The 19,268-nt window shown below is 33.0% G+C and overlaps 1 protein-coding gene across 1 annotated transcript in view; it reads right to left on the reverse strand.

The window, feature by feature from the left end:
• Window positions 1-126: 126 nt before the first annotated feature.
• Window positions 127-19,268, reverse strand: part of LOC139485899 (bone morphogenetic protein 1-like) — a 28,755-nt gene continuing 9,613 nt past the window's right edge. Inside the window, exons 7-15 of the mRNA XM_071270555.1 lie at window positions 18,525-18,652; window positions 17,002-17,157; window positions 13,546-13,687; window positions 13,159-13,259; window positions 11,039-11,200; window positions 9,727-9,829; window positions 7,461-7,585; window positions 4,193-4,348; window positions 127-2,222 (exon numbers count right to left, since the gene is read on the reverse strand). Of these exons, the coding sequence (XP_071126656.1) occupies window positions 1,672-2,222; window positions 4,193-4,348; window positions 7,461-7,585; window positions 9,727-9,829; window positions 11,039-11,200; window positions 13,159-13,259; window positions 13,546-13,687; window positions 17,002-17,157; window positions 18,525-18,652 (1,624 nt within the window). The 3' untranslated portion in view covers window positions 127-1,671. The remainder of the gene's footprint in view (window positions 2,223-4,192; window positions 4,349-7,460; window positions 7,586-9,726; window positions 9,830-11,038; window positions 11,201-13,158; window positions 13,260-13,545; window positions 13,688-17,001; window positions 17,158-18,524; window positions 18,653-19,268) is intronic.

The following is a 19,268-nucleotide window of genomic DNA, read 5'->3' on the forward strand; positions in this document are numbered from 1 at the left end:
GAGGGTGCATAAGATAGGGATTACATGTAAAAATGTGATTTTTCTAATTAAAAAAAAGTAATTGTCAGGAGAGATGTGTGTGTTAAACTGTTTACCCGTGTTTTGGCCATATATATTTTGTATGAATGAATGTTTTTAGCATTCTTTGTTTTAAAATATAAACAAGAGTAACAATACAATACTTAATGTTACAACGATATAGTATCTACCATACAGATTTAAATATAACAATGAATAAATGTGTTAAATGCTGATTCGGTGATGATCTTGTCTTTCAAAAATACTCATTCATGTTCACGATTTTGACATAATTTGATACAATAACCACAAGTAACAGATACACAACTCTCGACCACGTATCGGATGATTTAGTTCAACATATGGCACTTCAGTACTTTAACTTATGGCACCTCAAATACATTGCACATGCATGCATTTATGGAAAAAGTTAACATAAACATATAACTTGAAAATTATGGGATTGAAGTAGTGTGGCTCTGGAATGTCTAATGTTCCAGTGAACTTGATCTCTCAACATTCACGTTAACCATGTCATAAAATCTGTCATTATTATGCTATTCTTAAAGTTGATTCCAGAGAAGCGGTTGTTTGGATATATAAATAAATTTGGTGTATTTACTGTTTTCTGATTGGTTAAAATTATTAGTTTTATTTTCAATGTTGTCAATTTTGATGGCGACACGCCCACTCTGACGTTGTGTATTCATACGCCAACATGTGTGTACGTTGTTATTGTTAATATAAATAATATAAAAAGTTCTTTAAGCCTTGTTTTTGATAGACATTTATTTATAATGAATGGCAATAATTTATTTTGATTTTATTGTACCATAAAACTAATTTTTGACTCTTCACATTTTACATAATCCGCTTCGCGGATTATTCAATGTGAAGAGTCAAAAAGTAGTTTTATGGTTCAATAAAATCAAAATAGATAATAGCCATTCATTAAATATCTTCATTGATTGATATACAATTATTTTGGAAGATACAAATCAAGGTTCCAGTTAATTCGCCGTTTCAGAATCTAATGCATCCTGGGTAATATTTTCAAAAGTGTACACCACAACGTCCTGATTGGTTAAAAATGTCATAAACAATGGAAATTTAACCAATGACGTGGCGTTATTTTCATTTTGGGGTACGAACAATGAAATTACCCATGATTCTTTAGATTCTGAAACGGCGAATTAACCTTGTTTTTTTTGGTTTAAAAAATTGAGTTGAACTGTGACCTTGGTTCACAAAGTACAGTATAGCTTCCATATAGCTCGATATCAAATTTCAGGGAATAATATTTATATTTCTCGTGGAAAACTACTTTGAAACATTAAGGGAATGGCAAACGGAATTATGCAAGACCTGAATGAATGACAAACTAACTGATGAATCAAGCATAATTAACCTTTTCTTCAAAAGCATAGGTACCGTATAACTCATACTTGTCTTTTTAATATAACACACAACAGTTGAAATCTTCATAAATGTATGAATATGACAAAATCAGAGGATGAATATAAAAAAATCAGAGGATGAATATGACAAAATCAGAGAATCCCGATATGTCTTTTTAACTGAAGTAGAACAGAGCGTCAAACCTGTGAAAGCTGAGCATTAACACAGTATCTACATTTTAATCAAATTGAATGTTTAATACTTGTCTGTATACGTAAAAGGGGAGGGCACATTATTAGGATCATTTGCAGGTGCATAAGGGGGTCGATTGTACATTTCATTCTGATTTTGGTTAAATGTTTGATCAGTATGTATTGGTGGATATGCTGGATCCCCACCTTGCTGAACGACCCCATAATAATTTGGAGGGGGATACGTTTGTTGTATTTGAGGCTGTAAGGCAGGTTGGTTTATAACAACATTTAAAGAGATATTTAAATTGATTGTTTCTTTTTGCTGGTTTCTCTTCTGTTGTCGCTTCTGCGTGTCAATTTCATAGGCGGGTCTAGTTTTTGGCGGACGTTTTGTTATGACAACGTGGTTTGGTATTGTTTTCCGTACAGGTGGTTGTTGGAAGCTCGTAGTTTGTGCAGGGATCATCGACGATTTAGCTTTTTTAGTACGACTTTTCTTTTTACAGCAAAAACAAATAAAAAAGATAAATGCAAGAATTCCGAAAACAACACCAACAACAATTCTCCACCAATCGTTACTACTATCGGCTGTACTCGCATTCACCTGACCATCTGAAAGAAACAAAAGAATTGATCAGTTATTCACTTAAGATTTTTTATTTCTTGTGAATCAATTGCAAACGCTACGTCGAAAACGCTGCTAAACTTATTAAAAGCGACTATGACTATTTGACTTCATAATTTCCCTGAAATATAATGTATGTTTTTATATGAAAGAAATGAAGCTTATTAAGAAAACAACATAAATAACAAGAATGTGTCCACAGTACACGGATGCCCCACTCGCACTATCATTTTCTATGTTTAGTGGACCGTGAAATTGGAATAAATTCTCTAATTTGGCATTAAAATTAGAATGATCTTATCAAAGGGAACATGTATACTAAGTTTCAAGTTGATTGGACTTCAACTTCATCAAAAACTACCTTAACCAAAAACTTTAACCTGAAGCAGGACAGACGGACGAACGAACGGACAGACGGACGAACGGACGCACAGACCAGAAAACATAATGCCCCTCTACTATCGTGGATTATTCAATGTGAAGAGTCAAAAATTAGTTTTATGGTTCAATAAATTCAAAATAGATAATAGCCATTCATTAAATGAAAGAAATGAAGCTTATTAAGAAAACAACATAAATAAAAATAAAAGTAAATTGACACTCAAATAACATAGATAGATATAAAAACACGTTAACTTCTACAGCTTTCCCAAAAAGTAACAGATTCTTGTTATTGTTTACAATTACAGTGACGGAACCAATTTTACTGCTTTTGAAGCGCATTTCGACAAAATAATATATCATATAACATCAAAGTCAACAATTGAACTATGAATCAGAGTCTTGTTGAGCGTAGAAAATCAAACGTTTTGATATTATAGATTACTGCAAAAATTGTAAACTTTGTGGTAGAAAATTGTGGAGAAGATCTTTAAAATATTCAGAATGCTCATTGGATTTACACGGCTGCATGAATACCTCCATATCATACATGTGTCATTTTAATTCTGAAGGCCATTTGTCATGCATAAAGAATGGTACTAACAATTTTAGAAAAATATTAAATCAGTTGTATTTAGTCTAATTTATAGAACGATATGTCATCATAGTTCAGGTATTCTGCAATCGTCATTTACACCTACTATGATATATGTATGCGTATGATTGTGTTTATAACGGGATTGTATATGTACTTTTTGTTTAACAAAAACAAACTTATGAGTAAGGCTTATCTTACCAATGTTGTAAATAAATCTTTGAATATATTTTACATTGACACTAATATCGATTTTGTCATCAGCAAATATAAACATAACTAAATTTGTATTTTTTTCAAACGGAATGTATAAAAACACACCCACGTTCATTTTTATTCATAGAGGGGTTACCTGCGACTCCAAACTATCCTACTGCCTGTCGGTACATTTATTTTTGTCATTGTACAAGTCATGTCTTGTTTCACTTGTCATGACGTTAAAATACCAAATCCCTGGGATGTGTTTTAGTTGATGCATGATTTTTTATTATAAATTGTTTTTGGCTTTTAATTTGGTGCCAGTAACAGATTAGTTTTTCCCGTTTAAATGGTTTTACACTAGTCATTTTTGAGGCTATAGTTTGTTGTTCCGTGTGAGCCAATGTTCAGTGTTGAAGACCGTACTTTGACCTATAAAGGGTTACTTTTATAAATTGAAACTTGGATGGAGAGTTGTCTCATTGGTACTCATACCATATGTTCTAATATCTTCTTTGTGTTTTAGTCTATAATTTTTAGCCGCGAAACACACATTTTGATGTTAACCCCCATGTCGCCCTCTCAAACTCATTTATTTTAATTATACATTTTCCCGTATTTTCACCTTTCCATTCTAAAGGGACGTAACTCCACTACTAACCGTGTATGAAATAAGCCCCGCCTCCCTACTAACCTAATATCAAATATACACGGTTTCCACGAGGTCGCTTTTAACCAATCACATTCCTAGAAATGTATAGGAGGTAAGATATATGTTATTACCTGACGTAGAATATTCTAACTCCCATCCTTGGTAATTTACAGTACTGTCCGTACGGAAATGAATTAATACATATCTCCCTTGTGTACTGCTGAAGGAAATGTCTGTCTGTATTCCACAAAGAAACTGTATTCTATTATTGTCCTCCACACATGCACCTAGGTAAAAATAAACAGGTAAATCAGTAGAACGAATAAAGTGAAAACAAATAATTACATTACATGTATATTTCATTATAATAAGTTATTATGATTGGCTAACTGGAATCTTGAGTCATTCTTAAATCAACCTTCATTTCAAAATGAATTGTAACATTCATACTGGCATGAGCTTTCACAAAAAAGTGTAACGGTAAATAAAAGAAAAACTCTTTAAAGAAAGCGTGTTTTCATGATTCTAGCAAAACAAAATGTAAATAAAAGTACTGAATGCTTTTTTAAGTAATTGTTTAGGGCTTCATACAAAAAGTACTTTGGTCAACGCCTTTACGGCCCAATAAATTAACAAACAAAGAAGCATTCAGTTCATAAATAATGTGAAGATTCAAACAAATCAAAACAAATTTTGCTTGCCATATTTTCAAAAATTATTTTTAGACAATGCTTTAATGGAACTCCCATTACGATTGTTATATTTGCCAAGTGAGTTTTCTCAACAACAAATATTTTCAACTTCGTGTTCTGATACTTTAAATGTTAGTGTGAGCCTTCGTCCATTGCCGATTATTGCTCCCGTTTGAGATCTCACAGTGATAAAACACAAAAAGTGAAAAATCGGATTACTATCCTCAATTATCTGAAATGTCCTACCACGCAGTCGTTTAAGTTCGTAACAGATTTCTGCGGGTCAGGAATGGTTCTGGTAGTTCGAAGCACCCTGACAGTTAGGTACGTCCCGTAACATTCGAGGAAACTCAGCCGATTTTGTCTAGTCGGATTACAACCGTGACTATGTCGTGATAGGTTCTGCTGTATCGGATCAAAATCCTAACAATGTTCTGTGTTTTCTGCATGGACGGTGTCCTGTAGAACGGAAATGATCTGGAGAAATTTTTTATTGCTGTTTTTCTGCCGATTGATTCCAGATTGTGTCCAGATTTTGACGATTACGAACCGTCTTTGTCGAAACCATTCCGAAACAGTCCCGTTATTAATACGAAATTCGTCAATGATACCCATGTCAGAGTCGCGACAATTACAAAAAGCAATACCACTGAAGCCAGACAAAGCCGTTTGCAATGCGATAGAGCGGACCATAATAGGATTACGTTCCGACAGTACCTGATTATCCCGAATGTGCCGGCAGTTATCTAACGGATGACTTCCGTCAGCGTCGGTTCACTGTCTGGTCACTTTCTGAACTCTGAATCGGGTCGCAGTCGTGACAGAATCGGTCGCATTTAACCATGCAAAAGATACAAATCGGATTAGAATCGGATTGAGAACGGGATTATCGGGACAAATTCGCTTGGAAACAGTTGAATATCGACGCTTACTGAACAATATCTGATTGTTGTCGTGATTAAAAAAATAAATAAGCTGGGGTCACACATTCAAGATTTTTACTGCGGTCCTTGACAGGAAATTTCCCGATTAAAATTTGACAAAAGTCTGATCAAGATCCTGTGAATCGTGGATGGAAATTCAAACTTTCATTAAAATTTGTAAAACGCATAATTCAATCGCGACAACAATCCGATATTGTTCAGGAAGCGTCGATGTTCAACCGTTTTCAAGCGGATTTATCCCGATAATACCGTTCTCAATCCGCTTCTAATCCAATTTGTATCTTTCGCCTGGTAAAATTTGACAAAGTCTGTCACAGATGCGTCCCAATTCTACTGAATGTAATCCGACAGAGATCAGTCAGTGACCAGACAGTGAACCGACGCTGACGGAACGTATCCGTTCGAAAACTGCCGGCATACTCGGGATGAAAAGGTACTGTCGGAACGTATTTCCTATCACGGTCCACTCTATCGCATTGCAAACGGCTTTGTCTGGTCTCAGTCGTATTGTATTCTGTAATTGTCGGGACCCTGACGTTGGTATCATTCACGAATTTCGTATTAATAACGGGACTGTGTCGGAACGCTTTCGACAAATTTAAAACAGTTCGCAATCGACAAGATCTGGATGCAATCTGGAATCAATCGGCAGAAAAACAGCTATGACAAATTTCTCCAGATCATTCCCGTTCCATAGGAACCGTCCAGAATACACAGAACATTGTTTTGATTTTGATCCGATACAACAAAATCTTTCACGACATAGTCACGACTGTAATCCGAGTAGAAAAAAATTCGAGTTTCCCCGAATGTTACGGGACGCACCTAACTGTCGGAGTGCTTCGCCGAACTATTCGGACCCTTCTCGATCTGTAGGAATCTGTTTAGAACTTAAACAACTGCGTTCAGACAATGGTAGGACATCCCAGATAATTGAGGATAGTAATCCGACTTTTTCACTTTTCATGTCGTATTGCTGTCTGATCTCAAACAGAAGCAATGTGTGAACCCCGCATTACAAATTTTGATTAAAGTTTGATTTCCACCCACGATTCACAGGATCTTGATCAGACTTTTGTCAAATTTTAATCGAAAATGGTTCTGTCAAGGACGTCAGTAAAAATCGTGAATGTGTGACCCAAGCTTGTTGTAAATATACATAATAATTTTTCTCATAATGATTTATCAAATTCCTTCATTATACCATTTACAAAAAAATGTTAAACAGGATACACATTTTAGGATATATAAACTGTTCAGTAAGTAGAAATTTGTTTTGTCCTCTTTCTTCGTAAACGTATTGCATCAGCAAAGTTCTTTAATTCAAAACAAAACAGCAGATCTGGTCCTGCTTAATAAAAATGAGGCACATAGGTAATATAACAATAACTTAGAATTTAGCATTATATGACAAATAAAACTGAGAATATAAATGGAAACGGGAAATATATAAAAGAAACTACAATCCGGTAAAAGAGCAGAACGCAGCCCAAGGCTACAAATGGGTCTTCAACACTGCGAGAAAATCCAACATCCTATAGCAGGCTTCAGCTTAACAAAATGTGTATTTGTTCAGATAAAATGGACATCAAACTAAACTCCGAAACCTACAGATTAACCAAACTAAAAACAAACAAACATACACGACAAACAAAACCCTACTAACATGTTTCAATCATGATTGAAGTGTTTAACGACCTTGACTGGCTTAACAGCGATATCACGGTCGGCCCATCGGTCGGTTTAAATCATTGAATGCCTACCTGCATATACTTTAACATAATCGTATGCGCAAGTAACGGATGATTCTAAGCGAAATGAAGTAAACTCGATGTAAATTGTAGTTGATGATGGTCCTGTATCAATCAGCCAATAGGATTCCAAATCACTGCAAATATACAAATAAATGATGACTTTGAATTGTTTTGTTCAATTTACTAGTAACAGAAATGGAAATATTCCTGATCCTGATTATTTTGAAATATAGTATGATGATGATTATATATACGTCTGATTACCGAAGAAACAATTCATATTAATATTTGCATCACAAAATATTGTTGCATACTCAGATCAAGTCCTTGAAGGCATAAAACTTTGCTCAGTGCTCGGAGCACAAAAATCATGCTCGAAACATGAAATCCAGCAATTTGATTGGTTGATTTTCGAGTCTGAGTACAAAAATCATGCTCAAAAGTTTTATGACCGTGAGGTAAGAGCTGTCCAACGAACTAACCCAATGACATTATTCGATTAAATTCAAGTACTGGTTTGACTCCAGTATTATTTAGCACTCTCTGTTTTATCCGAAACGGAAAATAAAAAAAGTTATTATAAAATATTCTCTACATATCAATTTTAATGTTCACAGCTGGTTCTGTTGATAATTTTGAAATTTTCAATTGTTATGATGCCTTCTGTTTTCGACTCATTTTCTGCATATTTCTTAAAGATCCCCAAGTTGTACATAATTGAATGTCCGCAAGGTGCATACATATTTTTTTTTACTTGTGTTCATCTTTCGGTCGCGGTCTTTCCTTAATTGTTTACATGTTTCTCATCAATCTTGATTGTATGAGTATAACATTTCAAACACGAAACACTGAAAACGTGATTAGTTATCGTAAACTACTGGCAACAGTAGTTTTCATACATCTCGACTGTCAATTATGACTTTAGATATCAATCAATAGATTTAAACCAACTATTTCTACATAATGAAAAAGAAAACATAAAAACAAACGCCAAGGAAAATTCTAAACGGAAAGTCTCTAAGCTAATGGTAAACGCAAAAACTCAAACGCATCAAACAAATTGATAACAATTGCCATTTCCTGACTAAGTACAGGAATTTTTTTATGTATAATATGGTGGATTAAAAGTGATTTTATAGCCAGCTCACCTCTTACTTGTATGACAGTCGCATACAATTTAATTATATTGACAACGACTTGTGAACAAAATAAAACATACATTGTAGGTAAAAAAGTAAAAAAATCAGTCAAAATTATGTTATAATCTTAATAACTATAAATAAAACAGATATGTCAATAACAAACAAAATAGGCATAACGAAAAAGCACATTTTCAAAAAATGAGAAGAAAGAATATACACAAATTTACCATAGCACAAAGACACAACCACGAGATATAAGTAACGAGCCATGTCAAATGAATATTACCAAAATTAGACTAAACAGTAAAAGTCGTAATTCACAAAGACAAATAAAAGTGAACTTTAATACGTTATAAAGATGATAAACAACGGCATTACCTAGAATCTACACTTCAAGACCTCCTGTTATTATTTGTGAAGTTGATACGAAATATTTATCAACATGTATCTAGTCAGTAATATGACAGTTGTTTTCCATTCATTAGAAGGTTTGGAGCTTTTCATTTTGCCATTTTATTAACGGCTTTCCGTTTTTAGTTTCGTTTGGAGTTTGGTATTTTTATTATTTTACTTTTTCCAATGCTCTAACCCATTAATTCACGAGCACGATATCCATAATGGTTTGAAACGAATCCTAAAGTATACTAAAAAAAACCTTCAAAAATAAGCGATATAGGTTGGTGGTTAGGGTATCTGTTTAAACATAAGTTTTTAAGTATAGATATAGAGAGAGGAGTTATGCCGATTGTTACAAATAGGTTTATAAAGATAGCCAGGAATAGTCTGTTTGCCTATTCCCGTCATTGACTCTATTATAGTAGATCCCATTTTAAGTTGTTTCCCTTGGATTGAAAATATTACTCTATTGATAACTGTGACCTAGCAAAAAGACCAAATTTATTTGTGTGTAATTTTTGAGTCTTTAAAACCTTTATAATAAAAATTTTTGTTTATTATAGCTTATTTTGATAACAAAAGTAAGTTTTCACTAAGAATTTGTTAAAACGGCGATATATCACTTTTAACTTATCATGCTTTGCGATTGACAAAATGACGTAATTTTGATTTTAAAAAGTGTGTAATAACAGAATCAAATCGGTAATTGGCAAAGGAACTATGAAGAAATAACTTACTCCATATAATCAATGGATCCATATCCTGCATGCGACTGTAAAGTCTTTTCTGTAGAGGTAGCGTTCAAAAGAACGAATCCACTTGGTGCACAACTTGGAATAACTGTTATATAAATATATATATAATAACATTACATGTATGTTCATAATAATATGTTATTTTGATTGGCAATCTTGCGTTCATCAGAAATTAACCCTCACTTAAGAATTGAATGCTCTTTATTTAAATTCATTTGGGTGCAAAAGAGTTCACCGAAGTACATTTTGCATGAAGCGCTCCATTCTAAAAATGTCAGAACGGTCAACGTTTTTGCGACCCTATTAAATTACTTGTGTAAGTGTTCAATACTTATAATTGCCTTTTTTCTAGAATCATGAAAACACGATGTAACATTAATGATGAGAGGAGTTTCCACAATAAACTGCAATAAAGAAACATTTTCCAGATATAGTGTTTTCTTTTTCCAAGCAAACAATGTAATTATAAGTACAATGTATGTGAATGTTTCTTTTAGTAACTGAAAAATGTTGTTAAACTGTTGTACGTGCGCTCACAATTTGAAAATGATGAAAACTAAACAAAATGAACTGCGGTCAACACTTTTAAACTTCCGATAAAGTTTAAAAGGAGAAGCATTCAACTCTTAAATCAAGATGAATTGGACAAATGTTGGTTACAGATCAATGAGACAACTTTAACAACTACACATCATGACAAAAAACATCTGCGAATAGACATAAAAGTTCTGACTGAGCAACGCAAGCCTACAAAAAATATGGGTGATCTCAGGTGGTCCAGAAGGGTCAACTAGCGTGTTCTTTTTTCTAATGAATGCAAACTGAACGGATTTCCATGTATCGTCAAAAATTGCTCTGAGGTGACCTGCGCAAATTGCGCCACGAATGCCCACACTTCTGTAATTTAATCTTTTCTTTTACTCACAGTTTTGTCTGCTTATCTTTTACCAATACCTGTTTTATAAAATCCCATGGAAATTCATCGGCAATACATAAACTTTTTTTTTTGGACATAAATTAGTGATCATTGATTAATTGATTGATCGATTTATGTTAAATTGATAAAATAGAGTTAACTGAGCAAACGGATTTCAAATTTCCAAACAACAAAATCACCCCTTGATATCAAACATTTTGGTCAACGCTTTAATTACGAACATAATGAAATACAAGCATAAGTCATTTATTCTTCAATAAAACAAATCATTGGTCGTTCTCGTTCTCGACAATTTAAACATATTGTTTCAAATACGAAATTGCAAATATTATTCAACCCTTAGTACATTAATCTTACCTGGTAAACTTCCGATACAGCCAATAGAAAAGCCAGTTTCTGTTGTTGATCCGTCGGTTCTGAAATTGATTGTGACGCTACTTCCTGTTGACAGATAAGTTGACAAATGCGAACTGTATGTTCCATAAAAGTACGCAAGAGAAACGTAGCCTGAAGTTGGTCCTGATAAATTAGAAAAAGAAAGATTTATAGTAATAGATTAACTGAATTTTTTTTTAAATCGAAGAGAGCTAGAATGAGAGCTGGAATGCAAAAAAAAGAAATGAATAAAAAGATCAGGTAAATTATTTAATGTTTGATATATTAACGGATTATAAATACTCATTAAATAAGCTTATTGAGGTCATAAAAATAATTATGAGAAAATATGTTCTATTATGACTTTCCAATATTTTTAAGACAATTTGCACATCGAGGATTAGTGGGGTTTTCAGAATCGAGAATCAAGGAATCATTGAAATGAATGGCAAAATAATAAAGAAAACAGTATAGAAGGTTGTTTAATTCAGGCGGCATTGGTTAACCAATGTTCAAATCTTGTTACTTCATTTTAAAGAGACTACTTGAAAAAATGATAAAAAGAAATATCCCTTTGCCCCATTTGACATGGAAATAACTCCTTAAGGATGTTCTCTACTCTGTTTCAAAATAACAAGCTTTTTAAACGACTGTTATAATTTGAAAGTTTATAAAAAAAGGAACTAAAAAAGAGGGAAAAAAATTAAGGGTCCGTGTGCTTGTTTTCGTTATATTAGCCTTCGAAAATTTGGTGGGAACTGATTCTCTCTAGATTTTGTTATATATTTAATACTGGCACCTTTTTCTTTTAAAAAACTACCAGGACACATCCGTGAAATCGCGGGCATTTAGTGCGTGGTTGAAAGCATGTTAACTGTTGTAGAATGAATTTTCGTAAAATATTTTATGGCTGGCTAATTTCAAGAAAGATATTAAAAGTCTTCGCCAGCGGGTGCCGTGTTGACAGGACAACTTTGTTTTAGCCCTCCCCCTTTTTTACACAGTCCGTTATTGTTTGTTTTCTGTTTTTCTGTATACTATGAACAAACATATACTAAAAATAAAGTGTATTTGCTATTTACTATCAATTCCTAGTCTACTATCCAAGGCAGTCACTGATATGGTATATATAGAGACTCTTTATATTATATATCAGCGACCAAGTCAGCGACCACCGTGGATAGTAAACTTGGAACTGATAGTAAATAGAAAAACATTTTATTAGTTGTAAGTTGTATATGTATGATGATAATTTAAAAAAAAAAACCCGTAAAAAATAATTGTCCTGTCCCTAAAACTTTTGAAAATTATGTGCAATTTAAAAACAGTACTAAACGGAAGTCTTGTTTAGGACTTAAAAGTCCGTCCAATGACGGAAACAATATCCGGAAGCCTTTTTTACGTTTTTCTCCAAAATAACCCAAAGTGAATAATTATAAGAATTAAATTATAAGAACTTATTTTTGACCACATTAATCTCTTAAAGGAGCACATGAAGGTAATTTTTTATTACACATTTGAATTGACTAGATGAAAATAGCTTGTACGCAAATTTTCGTAAAACAAGTGAAACTGCGAGCTACTGCTCATTGATGATACCCCCGCCGCAAGTGGATAATTTTAATAGTGTAAAAATATGCAAGTGTTCGGTAAACAGGAAGTTGATGAGTGATGAATCTGAAAACGCATCACACAGTATAGCTGACTTAATTAAACCCTGAAACCAAATTTCAGAAATCCTTGTATTGTAGTTCCTGAGAAAAATGTGACGAACATTTTCAACTTGGCTACCATGTGTTAACATACAAGTGTTCGGTAAACAGGAAGTTGTCAAGTGGTGAATCTAAAAACGCATCACACGGTAAAGCAGACTTATATAAACCTTGAAAGCAAATTTCAGAAATCCTTATATTGTAGTTCCTGAGAAAAATGTGACGAAAGATCTTCATGGGACGGACGGACTGACGGACTGATGGACGGACGGACTGATGGACAGACAGAGGTAAAACAGTATACCCCCTTTTTTCAAAGCGGGGTGATAAAGATAACTGTGGGATCAAAACTGTATCGTATGCCCTTAGTTTGACCTTTGCGATTCTTACCATCATATATTTTCAAATTATCTGATGCCTCGATGAAAATATGGTATGGACGTATTCGGATTCCAGTAGAAGATGTTAGAATCCACCAACAATCAAGATTGCTGAAAATAGGTATCAAATATTTACAGTTATTTATAATTTTATCTAATATTAAGGTACTAAACATCTTGACTAAAACTAATTTGGTTCGTTGAATTTTCATCGAATTTTGACAAAATATTTATTTTTATCCTTTGACAAAAATATAAAATTTCGAAAAACTTGAACCACACACTTTATCGGAAAAAAATCATTGGATAGTACGAGAAAAAAGAAACATTGTAATGATAATTATCTTTAATTCATAACAACCGAGCTATCCCTCTTTAAAACGTCACTAATACCTACTTTGAGTATTGGCCTGGATAACCTGGTGAAACGACAAACTGTTCTGTTACATTATCAACTGTAAGGCGTGTCGGGTTAGTCTGTGAACCACAAACACTAGACAAGCTAGCCACTGTAGGAATAGCGCTACTCGGGACCGCAGCTAAATGTCGAAAAAAAAGTAGTCATACATAAGAAATTATGAACAAACAAAGGTTACAAATGCCTCATGCCTGCAACATAATCTTAGACCGTGTATGGTCATGTAGCATTTTTCACATAGTTTTAAAGTAACTTTACACTTAGTGCTCTCAGAAAATAGGATTCAGCGTTTCTGTAAATGTAAATCCAATAGCAATTCGCAAACACAATATGAGTAAAAGTAAATATAAAAAGTGCTTCCAAAAACAAAATATGTCATTATGAGTTTATTTACAATCACTGGATCGATCCCACTGCTGGTGGAGTTTTCATACCCCGAGGGTATCACCAGTCCTGTAGTCAGCACTTCTATGTTAACAGGAATTATCAATGATATGGTCATAATTTTAAATCAACTGTTTACAAAACTTTACTGAGGCTGTTCTACCTCAGAAATAGATTACCGTAGCTGTATTTGGTAAAACGTATAGAAATTTTGAATTCTCAATGCTCTCAAAAGTTCTCATTTGCCTTTTTTAAAACTTTTTTTGATTAGAGCGTCACTGAAGACTCTTTTGTAAACAAAAACGCGCGTCTGGCCCAAGTACAAAAATTAAATCATGGATGGTATCTATGATAAGTATTTACTAGCACTGTGTTGATATCCCGACTTGTAGACTGTTAATTCACAACAGTATCATCAGCTAAATTTTCAGTACTTCGACTTTTCAAAACATTTTCATTGATTAATTAATTAAATATAAAAAAACCCAAAGGAAAACGAAAATAGATGCCTCCTTTTTACACTTATATCTCGCAATGAATTGGACATTAGCGGTCATCTCAGTACCAGAATCGAAGAATAAACAGCTGCGCCATGAGCGCATGATACGCCCGACGTCTTGTGTGGAAGTTTTATGCAATAATCATAAATAGTTTCTGAGGAAGTTTTAAGCAATAACCATTTATTGTTTTTGAGACACGGCGGGACATGTGAAACCCCACCTCCCTGTTTTTTTTTACAAATATCACTAAAATAAAATTTTGAATCAAACCAAAAAGTATACAGATCTTTAAATTAGTATAACAAAGAAGTGTGTACAGTTTCAAACAATAATCATAAATTGTTTTTGAGATACGGCGCGACATGTAAAAAAAACCCTCCCCTTTTTTACAAAATACTCAATAACTCAAAAATAAAATTTTGAGTCATCACCAAAAAGTATAGAGATCTTTAGATTAATATAACAAAGAAGTGTGTAAAGTTTTAAGCAATAATCATAAATGGTTTTTGAGATACGGCACGACATGTAAAAAAACCCTCCCCCTTTTTTACAAAATACTCAATAACTCAAAAATGAAATTTTGGATCATCACCAAAAAGTATACAGATCTTAAGATTAATATAACAAAGAAGTGTGTAAAGTTTTAAGCAATAATCATAAATCGTTTTTGAGATACGGCGCGACATGTAAAAAAAACCTCCCCCTTTTTTACAAAATACTCAAAAACTCAAAAATGAAATTTTGAATCATCACCAAAAAGTATACAGATATTAAGATTAATATAACTAAGAAGTGTGTAAAGTTTTAAGCAATAATCAAGAAAAAGTTTTTGAGATACGGTGCGACATGTGAAAAAAAAAACACACCCCTGTTTTAGTTACAAAGTGCCGTAACTCAAAAAGTTTAAATCTTATTTTCACCAAAAAGTATACAGATCATTTGACTATCATAAGAAACAACTATATTAAGTTTCATGAAATTTGGATAAGTCGTTCTCAAGTTACGGTGCGACATGTTTACGCCGGACAGACGGACAGACGGACAGACGGACGGACGGACAGACTGACGGACACCGGACATTTGTATACCATAATACGTCCCGTCAAAATTTTGACGGGCGTATAAAAACGAGACGAATTTAATTTTGATAATTCACCCATCTTATAAGCAATATAATAATTTCCCAGCGCTCTTGCTACTCGGCCAGTTTATGGGCAGAAAGTTGATAAACAAGTGGTATGTTAAAGTCAAACGATTATCAAATTCACAAATAATACACGATGGTCTTGAATAATAGATTTTATGTACTGGGTTTGTTTATCATCTTCATAACATGTTGTAGTATTAATTTATTTGTCTTTGTCAATAATGACTTTTACTGTTTAGTCAATTTTAGTAATATCCTATTAATGTAACATGGCTCGACACTTAATATACAGCCCGTTATTGTGAAAGTGTCCTATGGTATCCATTTGTTTTATGTGTTTTAGCTTCTAATTTTGTCGTATGCTTAGGAACTTTTCTTTTAGAATTTTCCTCGAGGTTCTGAGTTCGGCATTATTGTTATTTTACTGTTTTTGGTGACATTACATGAATTTTATGTTCTTTTAAATTATATACCTCCTAGCGTCCTGATGTTTTAATATATTATTTCAAATACTTAGGTTCTAAAATATCTGTACAATAAATACAGAAAAGAGTTTCGGAAAAAGCTTTATTATTTTTTACTAGCAAATGTTAGAAAACACTGCTCATAGACTGTTTGCACCAGGTGTTGAACCAGCCGGTTAGACAATCCGTTGGTTCATATGATTTATTCTAAAATTCTGCGTTCATAAATGATAAGATAAAAAAGGAAACTACTTTGGTGAAAAATTGGGATATTATTGTACATGTTGAAGGTTCCTTTTTATCATAAAACTCCTATCGTTTCAAAGTTTTGATGCGTACATGGCTGTTAAATATTTACGTATGATTGTTCCTGACGATAAAAAGTCAAGAAAAAGTCCTTGAATGCATATAATTTTTAGTCTTTAGTTTTCATAAACGAAAAGAATAATGAATTCACCATTATAAAATCTGATTGTAGGTGACTAGACGCTATAACTTTATCGTATAACATCTAATTATAAATTACGTATCTTCCAGACTTGAAAATAGATAAATAACTAAGCCTAAAAAACAGGTTGAACCCATATGTATGAAAAGTTGTTGAAGGTTAGAAACATTGTTTTTAATAACATGAGCAGCATGACTGGTGACACATGGGGAGCAGGATCTGCTAACCCTTCCGGAGCACATGCCATCACACCAAGTTTTTGGTGGGGTTCGTGTTGCTTAGTCTTTAGTTTTTCTATGTTGTGTAATGTGTACTTTTACATGTCTGTTTGTCTTTGTCTTTTTCTTTTTTTAGCCATGGCGTTGTTAGTTTATTTTCGATCTATGAGTTTGACTGTCCCTCTGGTATCTTTCGCTCCTCTTTTAGAATATATAATATTATATAAGAAACTTTAAGGTTAATATAAACATCATCAATGTAATAATAGCTTACTTGTTCCAATATATTTTAAGGTGATTATGAATCCTCTGTCAACACCGTTGATAGTTGGGGTCCTGAATTTCACTTTATTTGTATATCCGCCAGTTGCGTACATGGAAACAAGAGAATCTGGTAAAAAGTCACAAAGCTGGTATTTTATTACTGAATCTGGAAAAAATAACAGATATTCTATAAAAAAATGATTTCAAATTAAAAATATTGAAATTCTAGATTCTTTAAAGTTGTGGTGTTCTTTAAATGCTAGTCACCTCGATGTCGTTTCTTTTTCCCCCCTGTTTTTTAATTTATATCATCTTTATTGATAATTATATATATGTTATAGTTGACTATAACCATTATTTATAGTATATAATAATTTGGTCAATACTTATCAGTTAAGTTATTTCTGAAATATATACATTTTTAAATTATAACATATTCATTTAACACATAAATCAAATATAAGATGATCCGTATTAAAGAAAAAAAAAATCACAGAAATTTCTTACAATATCATTTTGTTTTTACCAAGAAGTTAACAGCTATAAGGATGAACAAAATGACCTCAAATTTACTGATATTTATTCCTTTTGCATTTTCTACTGTTAACAAAATTTATTAACACAATTTTAAGAGGTCCAGTAATAACAAGGACCATTTTTATAGAGTATTTTTCAATCTTAACAGTTAAATAGTCTTTATTTAAATTGTGAATCACTTATCAGTTCTATCAAGAGTGTACTAGAGAGGTGCAATAAAATTAACGGTACCTATTTTCTTGCACCAGATGCGCATTTCGACAATACATGTCTCTTCAGTGATGTTCGTGGCCAAAATATTTGAAATCCAAAGCTTATATAAAAGATGAAGAGCTATAATCCAAAAGGTCCAAAAAGTATAGCCAAATCCGTGAAAGGAATCAGAGCTTTGCATGAGGGAGATACATTCCTTAATTTATAATAATTTCTATCATTTTGTAACAGTAAATTTTAATAACACAAAAAAATCCATATTTTCATGCCAGTAGCGAAGTACTGGCTACTGGGGTGGTGATACCCTCGGGGACTAATAATCCACCAGCAGAGGCATTACCAAGTTACCAAAGGAATATTCAAAGTCATGAATCATAAACGAACTGACAATACCATGACTGAAGATAGCCTAGTAGACTGATCGTCCACAAACAGTATCGACCTAGTGATGTGAAACGACACTAGATAAAAAGTAAAATCACAAAAAATACTGAACTCCGAGGAAAATTCAAAACGGAAAGTACCTACTAATCAAAAGGCAAAATCAAAGCCCAAACACATCAAATGAATGGACAACAACAGTCATATTCCTAACTTGGTACAGGCATTTTCTTATGTAGAAGATAGTGGATTGAACCTGGTTTAATAGCTAGCTAAACCTCTCACTTGTATGACAGTCGCATCAAATTCTATTTATTGACAACGAGGCGTCTGAAGCTTAACGCATAATATCAATAGTAGAATTGCTAACGAAAAAGAAAATGTTGATGCTTATTATCATACCTTCCCATACTGATAAGCCGAATTCCGTTGTCTGATCACAAGTGTAGGTTGAGAAATCGTCAAAGTCTGTATATACAATATTTATCGAGAATTGGGCATTTGCTGCCGAATTAATTGTCCATTCACAACTAAAAAAATAAAACATAATTATATTGGATTATATTAAACTTATTTCATAAAAACTGTTGAATTGTTTAATTAACGCGCATATATAAATTATTCTGTTATGCAAGAAACAGTTGTTTTGATGGTATTGTGTTTTTGTGTGCAGTCTCACTACATCTCCTTGTATATATTGATTTATTTGCCACAAAGTCCTCTTTTTCTATTAAATGCAATGGAACAGTAAAAAATAATGCTTTGCATCAAGTTTCCCCTTGGAATATGTACAAAATGGTCTATCTCTATTATTCATTATATCTGTAGTTTTGATACAATTGAAGTTTGAAAAGTTCGTACAAAAATGGCTACAGAAGGGTACATAAACCTTTATGGAGAAATTTGACCTTATCCCACATAGCTAGACGCTTGTCAATGATCAATTGTGCGCTTTATCAAATACAGATGGTCACTATGTCGTCATAGTTCATAACTTTGAATATGCAATTTAATAAATAGTAACATCAGAGCATTCAGTATAATAGAGTAGATAACACAATGCTAAGAGGGTGATACAGCAGATCCTTACCCCTTTAACAAATATTGTAAACCTTGGCTTCGCCTCGGTTCACAATGTTCTCTCGT

This window comes from Mytilus edulis, chromosome 8 (genome assembly GCF_963676685.1).
Source record: "Mytilus edulis chromosome 8, xbMytEdul2.2, whole genome shotgun sequence".
Taxonomy (NCBI): Eukaryota; Metazoa; Mollusca; class Bivalvia; order Mytilida; family Mytilidae; genus Mytilus; species Mytilus edulis.